Source organism: Sorex araneus, chromosome 5 (assembly GCF_027595985.1).
Source record: "Sorex araneus isolate mSorAra2 chromosome 5, mSorAra2.pri, whole genome shotgun sequence".
Classification (NCBI taxonomy): Eukaryota; Metazoa; Chordata; class Mammalia; order Eulipotyphla; family Soricidae; genus Sorex; species Sorex araneus.
Genome location: NC_073306.1, coordinates 19,758,768 through 19,772,747, shown reverse-complemented (window position 1 = coordinate 19,772,747; position 13,980 = coordinate 19,758,768). Strand labels below are relative to the sequence as shown.

General features: G+C 48.6%; 1 protein-coding gene across 1 annotated transcript in view; it reads right to left on the bottom strand.

The window, feature by feature from the left end:
• The window catches only part of PLPP3 (phospholipid phosphatase 3), an 86,110-nt gene extending 72,646 nt beyond the window's left edge, over window positions 1-13,464 (bottom strand). Inside the window, exon 1 of the mRNA XM_004607109.2 lies at window positions 12,815-13,464. Coding sequence (XP_004607166.1) covers window positions 12,815-12,953 — 139 coding nt within the window. The 5' untranslated portion in view covers window positions 12,954-13,464. The remainder of the gene's footprint in view (window positions 1-12,814) is intronic.
• Between the last annotated feature and the right edge of the window lie 516 nt (window positions 13,465-13,980).

Sequence of the window (13,980 nt, the reverse complement as noted above, 5' to 3'; positions counted from 1 at the left end):
AGGAGAGAAATCAACCGGAGCACAATTCTATCTCAAGGTTTTAAATATATTACAAAGCAAATCCCAGGAATGCAGCACTCATACTACTGATATTTGCATTCCTGTTGTTTCAAAGAACTCTCGAGATCTCTGGTCCTTTGGCTGAGGCCAGAATGTGCTTGTGACATCCTGGTTTGGGGAAGTCTAACGCTGAGCCAGGACGAAGATCTAGCTGCCCACCAAGCATTAATTCACCTGTAGTGTTCTCCCCTCCGTCATCGTAAACCCAGAGACACTACTACCCTGATACAAAACATTTCTTTGTGGAACACTCCCCCACACACCACCCTACCCTAAGAACAAAACACACAATACGGATGTCATGAATGCACTAATTCCAAAGAGCTTCAGTCAACACTTTTTATTATTTCCCATACACAACTACCCTGGAGGTATTTCTAAAATGTGGCAGCCAGGATGGAGAACAGCTGGGCAGTTCCGGAGAAGTTCAAACACAGAAGGACCAAGTGACCCAGCAAGCCCTTCTTCAAGGTATTCATATCCCAGAGACTCGAAACTAATATCCACACAAATATCTGGATGTGAATGTTCTACAAGCCTCACTCTTCAAAACAGCCCCAAAGCGGAAATAACCCAAACGCCCATCAACTGATGAATGTGTGAATTGGATGGTATGTCACATAAGATTATTATTTGGTAATGAAAGAAATAAACTAGTGATAAACTGCAACATGGAGAAATCTTACCATGTTCAGGTAAAGAAGACACACACCTGGTATTTGATATAACTTACATAAAATGTCCAGAACAGGCAAATTTCTAGAAAAAAGAATTTGACTCTAATTGTCATGGCCGAGGAAGAAGAGGGTAACTGGGCAATGGTAAATTATCACTACTGTTACTGTCACTGTCATCCCGTTGCTCATCGATTTGTTCGAGTGGGCACAGTAACGTCTCTCATTAGAGACTTATTGTTACTGTCTTTGGCATATCCAATACACCACGGGTAACTTGCCAGGCTCTGCCATGTGGACTAGATACTCTCAGTAGCTTGCCGGGCTCTCCGAGAGGGGTGGAGGAATAGAACACGGGTCGACCTCGTGAAAGGTGAACGCCCTACCGCTGTGCTATCGCTGAACCTCCAAACAAGCTCTCACGGATAAATTATATGGCCAGTAAATTCTATCACACAAAACTGTTTACAATGCCACTCTCGAATCCAAAAGGATTTCTCATTTCCAGTTATTTTATAGGTCACTTGGGGAGTAGAAAGAGTCTCGAGTGCTTCCCTCCCCCCTACACACATACAAATAAACAAAAATCTGAAGAGTGATTTATAACCTTTTCTTTCTAAGAAGGTTCTGAACATAAAGGAGCATTTCCTAATCCGGTAACGCGGAGATTTCATAAGTCGCCTACAAACACTGTATTTACAGTGTCTGTGGAGGGAGTGGCAGCTCCCGGTTCACAGGTTCCCAAGCAGGAGATCAAGAAGGACCTGAAGTGTCCTCCGCGACCATGTCCTTCATCCTCTTCAGTCCCGCAGCCCGGGGGCTGCCAGCATCTTCCTCCAAGCCAGATTCTACCTCAGCCTTCACTTTCCTCCCCTCAAACTCAAAACTCAAATGCAAACCCTATCCATCCCCTCTTCAAGAGGTTTCCAGGGGAGCCAGGGAGAGAGTCTGAGTGGCAGAAGACACACATGCCTCAACTGTGAGGCCTTAAGCTGGACGCCCAGCCCTGCATGTCTGCCACACCCTTCAACACTACCTGGTGTGGCGTGCCCCATATTAAACAAACAAACAAACAAACAAAAAAAACACCCTTTTGAAACTACGTTCATTCCAACCATCATTTGCCAAACTTGTATCCCAGACTCACCCCTGTTCTAATCTTTTTTGTTTGTTTGTTTGTTTGTTTTTTTGGGTCATACCTGGCGATGCACATTGGTCCCTCCTGGCTCATGCCCTCAGGAATTACTCCTGGCAGTGCTCAGGGGACCATATGGGATGCTGGGAATTGAACCTGGATCGGCCGTATGCAAGACAAATGCCCTACCCGCTGTGCTATCTCTCCAGCCTCCCGTTCTCATCTTTTTATTAATTAATTAATTTATTTTTTAATTAGTGAATCACCATGAGGGTACAGTTACATATTTACACATTTTCGTGCTGGTGTTTCCCTCATACGATGTTCAAGACTGTTCTAATCTTTTAACTAACCTGCAATGTTTCTACGGTTGGCAATTTCTAAAAAACTTCAACATGGAATTATCATATGACCCAGCAATTCACCTCTATGAAACACTCCTGTGATTGGTTTTCTCTGAGTTTTTCCATAGTTAAAAAAGAAAAACAAAAATAAAAGCGCAGCTTCATTAGCTCTGTTCAAGTTTTTAGCGGCTGGATGACATCCAGTCCCCCTTCTAATGGGCTCTGACCTCGCTTTCTCTTGAGCTTCAGATTCGTCATCTTGCCCCCACATAATGGAAACACACAGAACCTCCACTCCAGCCTCTGTTCACTCTTCCCAAATATGGTCCTATTTCATCTCCGAGTTTTTCTTCGAGGATCAGCTCCTTCCTGGCTGATGAACTATAACTTCTCTTATAAGAGAATTATGCCCTCAAGCTAATGTCATCACTCCTAGCAACTCCGAGCATCCCTGGGTCCTCTCTTACCTTTTGGTCCTCCCCAAACCTTTTCATTCACGGTGTGATACATGTCTGTTTCCCATTTGCCACGCTGGTGATTCTTACAAGGCAAAAGAACCCCAAGGGTTAAGCATCTAGCAGGTGTTCCAGAAACATCCGTGAAAAAGAAAGCTTTTGCTTGAAAGATAAGTACAAACAGAGAGGCTGTTTGGAGAGTCAGAGAGGCTCTCTAGAAATTATGCTGATGCTGCAAACTAATTCTGAGGTGGTAGTTGGGGTGGGGGGTCATGGGGGTTGCAGGCATAAATATCCCATCAATGAGAAGGGCTTCCTGAGTGTCAATGTAATCATCTTTGGCCTATGCTTCAGGATACATAAACAGGAACCAAGGCATACCACTTATTATGACAAGGCGCTTACCCTGATTTGCATTTCTCTGCAAAACTCTCTAGGCATATAATTTTGTTAATTCGTGACAAACCTCAAAAACACACTTACCATCAATACGCTGATTGCAATGTATAGTTCCAAAGTGCACAGAAATCAACAAGTTCCTTTCCAAGGTTTCCACCTGGGCTGTATGTGTCTTGCTGGGTGAAGGGTCTGTTTTAAATGGGGGAGTTTTCATGCAGATCATAAATGATCATTTAACCCAGATTCAGGGGAAGGAGAGTTTCAGACCGATGTCTGAGAACCTGGCACAGCCTTCTGAATCTTAGGGTGGCCAATTAATGCTTAAGAAGATTATTTAAATTGGGTCTCTAGTTTTCTCCTCAAAAGAATCATTTCCCCCTCAAGAGGGGGGGGGGGGGATGAAAGACATTTTTTTTAAAAAAGCTTGGAAACCCTGGGTTCTTTTTTCCTTCTCTCTTGGGCTCTATCCTTTGAAAAAGATGGCGTCTATTCCATTCAAATCAGCTGGCGGGGATCTCAGTGGTAATAAGCACTTTCCAGAACGAGTTGCCAGTTAGAAGTGATATATCACGAAACTGCCTCATCCTTCAAACTTGCCCCACATATCTGACCCCGCTCAAGGAGCCTGCACTGATCTGGATTAAAAGTTAAACCTGTTTGTCTTGTTCCTCTCAATTGATAGGGACAAGAGAAAAAAAAGTGCTTAGAACTCTCTGGAGAACCACCTCGGGAGGGATATCAAATTTCAGGCTGACATGTGAACAGGAGGAAGGCAAAATGGCAGAAAGGCCAGCGGGGTTCTAGGGCCTATTCTTCCACTGGACACATACTCCTGACTGGACACAATGACAAGGGGAACCGCCACTGAGCATCTATGGGTTACGCAAGACAGTCCATGGCCTCACAGGTTCCCAGAGCCCCTATTGACTCAGTTCACAAAGGAAAAGCTAGAGACCTCAAAGACATGCAGCAAATCACCTCAGCATATGTGGCTAAAAATAGTGCAAAATCCCATACAGCCTGTGTGTTCCTCTTCAGATCGTCCCACTTTCCCCTAATCATTTTCTGACTAAGATTTTTAAAATTTATATATATATATATATTTATTTATATACACACATATATATATTTGCTTTTGATGATTTAAATGAAATCTCCAAGGTATGTTCAAATTCTAAAGATGGGGGGATGGGTCCTGAGACACTGGTGGCAGGAAATATACACTGGTGAAGAGATGGGTGTTGGGACACTGTGTGACTGAAACCCAATCATGAACAACTTCATAACTGTGTATCTCACGGTAATTCAATTAAAAATTATTTTTTAATAATTCAAAAGATTTATTCTTAAGATCCCATTAATCTAAGTGATGAAGACCCATTCTAATGGTATTTTCTTCATTATGTCCACAGAGAGGCCCTCTCTAAGCTCTTTTTGCAATTATTTTTGCAGAACTTATTCTCTCCCAAGGCTCAAGAGAGTTATTAAGACTCGTGTCTGTGGGCCGATGAGAAAAATACAGTGAGTAGGGAGCATCCCTTACACACGCCATCCTGGGCGGATCCCTGGGTATCCCATAAGATCTCCCAAATCAGCCAATAGTAAGCACTGAGCACAGAGCCAGGAAAAAGCCCTAAACACTGTCAGATGTGGCGCAAATAAAAAAAGAAAAAAAATTAAAGGGAAAGGGAAGGAAGGAAGGAAGGAAGGAAGGAAGGAAGGAAGGAAGGAAGGAAGGAAGGAAGGAAGGAAGGAAGGATGGAAGGAAGGAAGGAAGGATGGAAGGAAGGAAGGAAGGAAGGAAGGAAGGAAGGAAGGAAGGAAGGAAGGAAGGAAGGAAGGAAGGAAGGACAGAAGGAAGGACAGAAGGAAGGAAGGGTAACGTGATCCCTAGCACCACGTATGGTCTCCGAAGCACCTCCAGAACTAATTCCTGAGCACAGAGCCAGGAGTAAGCCCTGAGCACCTCTGGGTATGGTCCGATGTCTTCCCAAAAGAACCCCAAATCAGAATAAACCCAAAGCTTGTACTGTTTCTATAATACTTTGCCATGCCAGACTCACTTTGTTTGATGCAGGGTTGGGTAACATTCTGCCCACGGACATATAAGACACGGAAATCATAGGTTCTGGCCATGGTACCTAACAGGTCTGACGTGAATGTTTCTCGTCAGCTGCCTGCAGCCCCATCTGCCTCTATTGTAAGGCCAGAGATAATGTTACAAATATCAAAATGACCCCTGGCAGGCCAAAAGTCCCCCAGCCTGCTTTAAAAGGTCTACTGGGGAACCTGCTTTAAGCCTCTCACTCTACTCAGACAGAAACTTCAGCCTCTCGAAAGAAAATTTCACAGGACCAGGGCTAAGGACAGCAAGCAGAGTCCTTGCCTTGCACGTGGCAAACTGGGTTCGATCCTCAGCACCACACACAGTCCCATCCAAGACTGACCCTGGAGAGTCAAGATAAACCCCAGAGCACTGCTGGGGTTTATCCCCCGCCCCCCATAATAAAACAGAAAAAAGAAAAAAAAAAGAAAACTTCATATAGCAATAACACCTTCCTTATCCTAAGTGGTCACTTGTCTGGCAACTACAACTACACAGAACTTGGTTTAAGGATCTGGAAATAGATAGAAATCCTAGTCTCCCAGCAATAGGAAGTACAAGTCCCTGCACCAAAAATCATGAGAGACCTTGAGGGGAGTCCCCAGAGGGAAGATTTCCTTTTGAAAGTATTGCATGTAAGAAGTTTGATTTTATTTCCTAAAAAAAAAATGAGAGGTGCATGGAGCTGGGGAAGTGGCGCAAAGGACTTTTATGTTGGGAATTCACAGTCAATCCTGGGACCACATGGCTACCCAGTGCCACGTGGTCCCCAGAACCCCATCACAAGTGACACCCGAATGTATGCTACAGATCATTACAACATGCCAGTCGATCAAAAGCTTACCTTCAGTAGACTGGGAACACCTCTAAAGGTGATTAGAGGCTGTCCCAAAAGTTTCCATCCCTCTCGGAGAGCCTGGCAAGCTACTGATATGCCAAAGACAATAACAACGACGGTCCTCATTCCCCGACCCCGAAAGAGCCCCCAACACTCCATTGGGCTACACTAGCACGTGACAGGGACAAATGGAGACATTACTGGCGCCCACTCGAGCAAATCAATGAGCAACAGGATGACTGTGATACAGTGATGGTTTTATCTTGGGGGCAGAGGTGCACACCCAGCAGTGCTCAGAAGTTTCTCTTGTACACCACTGGGCAGCACTCAACCCCCCACTCTGACCTCTAGAGAAGCCAAAACCAAAATAAAATGCGGAATCGCTTGACCCAAATTCAGTCTATGGACACTCCAGCCCCCAAAAGGAGCCCAAAAATCTATGTTTGACACTTGCGTGGGTTTCCCTCTTGGTAGAGTTTGTGAAATATTGACACAGTGGGCATCCCCCAAATAAATTATTAGTTCTCAAAGGCAGAACCAAGACAACACCCAGGGTTGGGTTCCTCCATAAATATAACTGCCCACTCAGGAAAATGCCCTTGAGGATGGTCTCATTAGCCCCATGCTGTGACCATCTGGACGAGCCAGCTCAAACAACTGCTCAGGAAGGGGTCAAGAATCCCAAAGGGACAGGAAGTCCAAAGAGCTAAAAGTGGAAAAGGACCCCACTTGGCTTTAGCTGTCACCCACAAAGGCAGCTGTGACCCAGGGTATGGCTATTAGTTTTAAGAGCAAGGAAGGGAAGAAGAAAGGATGAAGCGTCAAGAACAGAAAACAGATTACCATTTGGGACCACGAGGAAACAGAGTTCAAAAACAAAGTAATTCCACCAGAGCAGAGTTTACTAAACTGGGGTCCTCCTTCTCTATTTCCACCCATGCAGGCTGCCGGGCCAGGCAGTTCCCCCATGTGTTACTGAAAATCTGGGTTTCTAGTCTGTGGTTCACATGGGAGCTTTAGTTCTCAAAACCAACAGTTACTAAAAACAGATTTGGTGCATAGTAACTGAGCTACAGAAAAAAGGGACGTGTCACCTACGGGCCTGCTTACCTGGCAGCAAGTGATTACTATAAATTTCAAGAAGCAAATGAAAGGACACATCCAGGCAAAAAAAAAAAATTCTTGCTAGTCTCTGAATTTTGGATACTCTGGAAAAAATACAATGCACGCTCTTTCTCCAGTATATAGGACTCTCAGCTAAGGTCAGCATTCTGTGGTAAATGTCACAACAATTTCATGGCTGGTGAATGGTCCAAGAGAAGCCATGACTCTTTCTGCACCCCAGACGCAATATGGCGTAAAGCCCAAATTTTCCAGAGAGATGATCTTGACCCTTCCATTTGTGTCCATGACCGAGAAACCAACCAAGGCACAGAAAAGTCCAGTGAATCTTCTCAAAGTCAGCCAGGATGTGGTGACTCCACAAAGTCAGACCTCTGACATGACAGCTGCTCAATGTGTGAGTGACAGTGACGTAAGATGTGGCTAACAACGACAAAGACTGCTTCTTCCACTAGAAACCAGCCACAGACTGCTGCATCCCAGTCCTAAGGATCTTGACATATCCCTCTCCCAACTGAAGGCAAAAAGGAACAATCCCTTCCACCCGAAGCTCTTGGCTCCGAGCCTCCCATTCTCTTCACCATCCTCCACTTTGCCTTCCTCTCTCGCTATTACGAGTGAATCGTTTAATAATAACACATGACGTGTTTCTGTACCCGTCCCATCTATGCAACCAGTTCTAGATTTTATCTCAGCTATTTAAGTGCAAATCAAGTGATGTCCAAAAACATTTTGGATGCTTCTGTCCAGGTGTTCTAGTCACCAAATGAAAGTGCAGCGTGCAGACCATCCCAATTCTCTAGTTTTACTGGTTTGATCTTCCTTCCCTTTGCCTCATGAGACTCCACCTGCTTTACTGACTCAATTACTTCCTGGTTAGGGAAGGGAGCAAAGTACCTTCCTTTAGCCATCTCCCCTCCCTTCCTCGGGCTCCAAGCATCTCCTTTCCACCGACAAAGGCCAGATGAGGGGCAGTCTTTCTGAGGAACCCTCTCTATTTAGGGTTGGGGCTTGCTGTGGGGATTCAATGCCTCAAACTCTGTTGCTCTCTCACCTAGAGTTTAGATCAACAGTGCACAACCAACTTGCCTTGTGACTTCTGTGCAAATGTAAGACATTCTCCTATTTGGAATATAGTGTGTTCAGGATCTGCACAGGAACACCAGCCAAACTTCATGGCCCCTACCTAGCTGACTTTAAGACACAATAGATGAAGATACTCAGTAAACCTTTATCCAAGGCTCTAGTTATAAATCCTTAGCCTGTGTCCAAGAGACCTCAGATAACTTTCACATCCAATATTTCTTCTCTGATCCTCCCAGCAGTGCCATGAAGTGGATATTCTCCTTACCACTAAGGACTAGTGGCTTTAACCAGACTCTTCAGGACAAAACACCAGGCCCATCTCTTAAGTTCCTACTCATCCAAGTGCAGGAGTCAGAAGAGGGTCACTGTCACTGTCACTGTCACTGTCATCCCGTTGTTCATCAATTTGCTCGAAAGGGCACCAGCAACATCTCCATTGTGAGACTTGTTGTTACTGTTTTTGGCATATCGAATACGCCACAGGGAGCTTGCCAGGCTCTGCCGTGTGGGCGGGATACTCTCGGTACCTCAAGAGTTGCTGTTGCCCTCGAGAGGGACGGAGGAACCGAACCCAGGTCGGCCGCGTGCAAGGCAAACACCCTACCTGCTGTGCTATCTCTCCAGCCCCAGAAGCAGGTATGGAATAAAAATACCCCGGGGAGGGCAACAGCAAAGTTTGGAATGATTTTACTCAGTCTCAGTATCTGTGCCTCAATTCACATTGTCTTCTCTGGGGAACCCCTATCTCCTGGAGTCAAAAGGCTCCTGCAACCAGAGTATTATTCTGCTAAAACTGAATGCCAATGCCAAGGGACAACAAAAGTTCATCTCTGACCCAAAAAAAGGAGTTAAAAGACCTTTCACCACCAGCCTTGGTGCAAATGGGGAACCAGGAAATGTGGAGAAGGCAGAACTGTGTGCAGAATGAGTTTCTGACGGGAACCTGAGTTTCAAGGTCCCTCAGACAGGAAGGCCAATCAGGGGGGGACTCCACTCATAATTACTGAAAACTTGTGACCCGACCGAAAAGAATTCAATGTGGATCTTGGCCCTTCCTCTCTGCCACTGGTGTTTTCCTCTGTAAAATGGAGCGATTTCACCATCAGATTACAGTCAAGAATCCATACACTAATTTATACCAAAAAAAAAAAAGAGGCTGACATTATACACTGTGGTTTCACAGGGACCATGATTTATACAATTCCCTAAAGCAGAACAAAATGTGTTTATATATGGAGAGCTCCTTGCCTTAGCAATTACACATGAACTATTCATCTGTAATATGAATCTTCAAAAGACAAAAAAAAGAAGAAAAAGAGAAGAGTTAGCTTGAAAGAGGCTGACGCTCCGCCCTTCTGCCCCAGGGCAGTCTTGCCCCTTTCAAGGAACAGCCTAGGCCAGACCCAGGCAGCTAACAGGAGGACAAACATTTCTTAATTGAAACGAAAACAAAATCAATTTCAGAAAAAAAAAAACTGCTGTGCAAAGTTCCAAATTGTATTTATAAAAGCAATCTGTCAACAAAGATAGCTTCCCTCCGCGAGTCTGACTCCAAATTCCATGGGCCTGCTAGCCAGAGTGGACTTTTGTTTTTTCCAGTTTTTAATATTCCCCAAAGGTATGTGAAACAAGTTAAACTGCTTGCATATTTCCACTTACATAACACTTATACAGTACAGCAGCTTTTATTTTTTCCAGATACAAGGAGATAGAGCTTGGTATACTTCTAGGGCAGAATAAACACAAAAAAAACCCTGTCTCTTTGGGAAACACACACACACACACACACACACACACACACACAGACACACACACACACACACACACACACACACACAGAGTGCCCTGTAATCCAGACCATATGATCAATAAGCTATATAAAAAAATTAAATCCAACTGACAGTCTTAGTAAAAAAAGCAAACCAAGTAGAAACAATGTTTAGGGCTGTGGTATATAGGAGATTAAAATTGGGCATTGTGTTACTAATTTTCTTTTGGAAGCTGACTAGAGTTCTGCAGAAATTTCTCCAGCATGTACCTACCTGATGCCCTTTCCTAGTGAAAAAAGTGTTATGAATCAAATTTGTGATGTTGCAACTGAATCTGTGCACAGGAGAGGCACTTAGAACACTGGAAACGAACAAGTCAGCCACTTAAGGACCTGGTTTTTCTATAAGACATACTCTTCAAATGGCTAAATAGTATGCCTCTTCCTATAAAATTCTGAGTATTCTTTTTTTCTTGAGGTGCTCAGAGTCATTTGCTCAAGCCTACCAAATTTACTTGGGCTGTGGTGGGTGGGAGAATAGGTAGCCCAGAGAGAGTTTAAGCATCTAAAGATCTAAAAGGTGTAAACACACACCTTCCCGACACCTTCTGCACAAAATTGCAAATCGCTATTGTTTAATCCAAAACTGGTTCTGTTTTGTGGGTTAAACTACAGCGGACAGGTGTGTCTTTTGGCAGATACCTCCCCCCTGATCTCTCGGGCCTCGGAAGACGCTATCATCTGGGAACTGCCTTCAGGAAATCTCAGCGCAGAAGGGAGGAGGAGAACAATGAAACTGTGTAAAGGCTTTCGGATCCTAAGCGTCCAGTAGAGGGTAGGAGAGGGCCTCTGGCGGGCAGGGAGGGAGCTCCCGCCACCTCCAACCTCCAGCCCCACACCCAGGCAGGGGGCTGGGAAGCCCCAGGCTAGTTTACAGCAAACAGCTTCAATGCTGCTAGTGTTTCCCAAGCCTCCCCCCCCCCCCGCCCCCCCAGGACCAGGAGGGGCTTTCTACAAACGCCGGGGCTCCAGGGGAGTGATTTTTAAATCCTAATCTTCCTACTGTGCATGATAATAAGGCAGCGCTTGCGGAAAGTGGCCCCTAGGCCCAAATCCGACACCCAGCATCTCAGAGTAGGATTTCAGTCTAGAGGTGGGAGTGGGGGTCGTCCTCCTCTGATTAAGCCTCCCCTCTCCCTTGAACCCTTTGCGATGGTGGGGGGGGGGGTCGGCGGAGGAGGGGGGAGGCGTAAGAGGAGGAGCGCCCTCTGAGTTGTTATTTCTCGGGGCTCTCAGCCGCACATCACTCTCCAGACCTCGCAGAATTGACTTTGAACAAGTTAAGGCAGAGACGCAGGCACGGAAGCTTCCGGAAAGCAGGGGAGGGGAGCGCCCCCGGGCCAAGACGTGTCTGGTGTGCACGGTCTGTGTGCACAAGTCCGTTTCGGGCGGGGGGCCGCGGTGGTGGTGGGGGGGGGGGGAGCGGGCGCCTCCAGCCTCCGTGCAGGAGTTCTATTTTGGGGGAACTGAATCGGGAACACAGATGTTTCTTCAGTTAGCAGTTGGCAGCACAGCTCCTGGCCCCAATCCGAGTTGCTAATGCAGGAAGGGGCCTTGGAGTGCATCTAGTTCAGACCCGCGCAACTCGCCTCCCGGGGAAACCGAGGCCCACGGGTGGGGGAGGCGCCCCCTGCAAAGGTGGCAGCGGGGCGACACGCGGGGCAACAGGGCCCGGGAACCTGCCAGCCCACCGCGGCTCTCTGGAAAGGATGGATCGGTTCGAGCTCAGAACTGGGTGCTCGTGGACGGGGTGGGGGGGTGGCGCTGCGTGTCCTGCGCCTTTCTCCCCGTCCCGCGCCAGTCCCCGGCCCCGCCTGCCTCCCGCACCCCTTCTTTGCCTAGCTCTGGCTTCTCCCTGGGTGGGAAAACCCAAGCTGGAACGAACGTCCCCCGGTTTCGTGTGTGTCCCCCACCAGAAAAAAAAAAAATCATGTCCGTGAGAGCTGGGGGAGGGGAGAGTTGGCGCTAGCAATGCCTCAGTTTCCTCATCCGTGGAAGGGGGAGGGGGCTCCGAGCTCCCCAGGGCACCACCGACTCAGGCAGGACGAGGAAAGTTGGGAGAAAACGATCCCCCGGCGCAACGCAGGCAACCAGAAAGGGAATGGCAAGAAGAAGAAGAAGAAAAAAAAAATTAAACTTTTCCAAAGTGGGGAGCCCGCCTCGCGCCTCCCAGGGCGCCCATTCGCCGCCCCGGAGCGAGGAGGAGGGAGCAGGGGGGCGCGCGGAGGGGAGAAGCCGCTGCAAAGCGCCGCTTCCCTGCGCGCCTGGCGCGGCGCAGCCCGCGAGGGCGGAAGGGCTGGATGTTTACACACGGCCGAGGGGAAGGCGGCGCGGCTCCAGCGCCAGCTCCAGCTCCCGCCCGGCGCTCCGGGAGATCCATTTTCCTTGGATGCGAGCAGCCGGCGCTCCGCGGGGCTGGCTCCGGGTCCGGGGAGCCACCGGCTCTCCCTGACTTTTAAGATCGCGCCCCCAACCACCACCACCACCACCACCACCACACTCCCCGGCCCGCGCGCGCCTGGCCACGAACTTCACTCTCTCACCCGGGGCTCCCAGCTGAGTCTGCAAGAGGCAGTTTCGGAGGAGCCCGCGGGAAAGTCCTAAGCACGCCCCAGACGGCACAGCTTTTACAGGCCGGGCCGTGGCGGGGTCCACCTCCCCCTCCCCTGAAGCCGGCTGCTGGGGGGCACGCGACGGTGTAGGATGATGGGGGCTGGCGGGGGGGACCGACTGACAGCGCCCGGGGGGCCCGGGGCCGGCGCTGCTCACCCATGAAGAGGCAGAAGAGGTCGAGGCCGATGAGCAGCACCCGCTTGCTGCCGCTCCTGCGCGGGTTGCTGCTGAGCGCCGGGCTGCCGCCGTTCTTGCTCTCCGGAGCGATCGCCTTGTCGTACTTGTAGTTTTGCATGGCGCTGGCTGCCTCCCGCGACAGCAAAGCCCCGTCGGTGGTGGCGCTCCCCGGGTCGCCTCCCGAGGGCCGAGGCAGCTGCTGCTGCTGCGGCGGCGGCGGCGGCGACGGCTGCGGCGCGCGCGGCTCCCCGGCTGCAGCCCGGAGCGTGCGTGCGTATGTGTGTGTATGTGTGTGCGTGTGTGTGTGTGTCGGTGTGTCTCTCGGCTCGCCGCTCTCAAGCCCAGAGCGCTCGAAAGTCCTCGGCTGCGGGGTGCAGAGAGTCAAACTCCGAGCAGAAACGGGTGCAGAGCCGGGCTGGAGAGCGGCGGGGCGAGCGGGCGAGGGAGCGGGCAGCGCCGCGCTCGGCCACCTTCCCCCTGCAGCTGGGTCCCTAATGAATGGGAGCAGCGCGGAGCCCAGCCGCTCCGGGGCGCCGGTCCTGCCGCAAACTTTTCCTCCTCCTCCTCCTCCTTTTCCCTCCTCCTTCTCCTCCTCCTTCTCTGCTCCTCCTGCCGCCGCCGCCGCTTGTGATCGCCGAGGTTTGTTTGCTGCACTTTTTATTTCACGAGGTCCTTTAAAAAGAGAGAGAGCGGGCGAGAGAGGGACCTCCTTACTTGGCTCAGAAGAGAGCCCGAAAGTACAGCCCCTTCCTTAAGCTGCCTAAGACGTAGGATAATTAAGGCCACATTTTCCCCCACCCCCTTCCAAAAAAAAAAAAAAAAGTCCTAAAAGGAAAAGTTACTCTCAAACCAGAGATCCCGGGAGCCCCTAGCGTTCAGAAACACCAACTTGTCACAAAACATATATATACAAGTCAAAAGAAACTTTTTTTTTCTTTTCTTTTTGCTGTCCTTGGGTCGCTGTAAATTTTTTGGCTGTGCCGCTAAAGAACCGTCCAGATGAACCTGGGGTCATCAGAGTCTTTTATTTTGATTTGAATCGTATTATCCTTGAAATGGCTCAAGAAGAAGGCGTTTTTCGGGTTTTCCAGAAGATCTTATCGCTGCGCACCCGAGGCTGGGATAACTGAGGATTTGAACACACG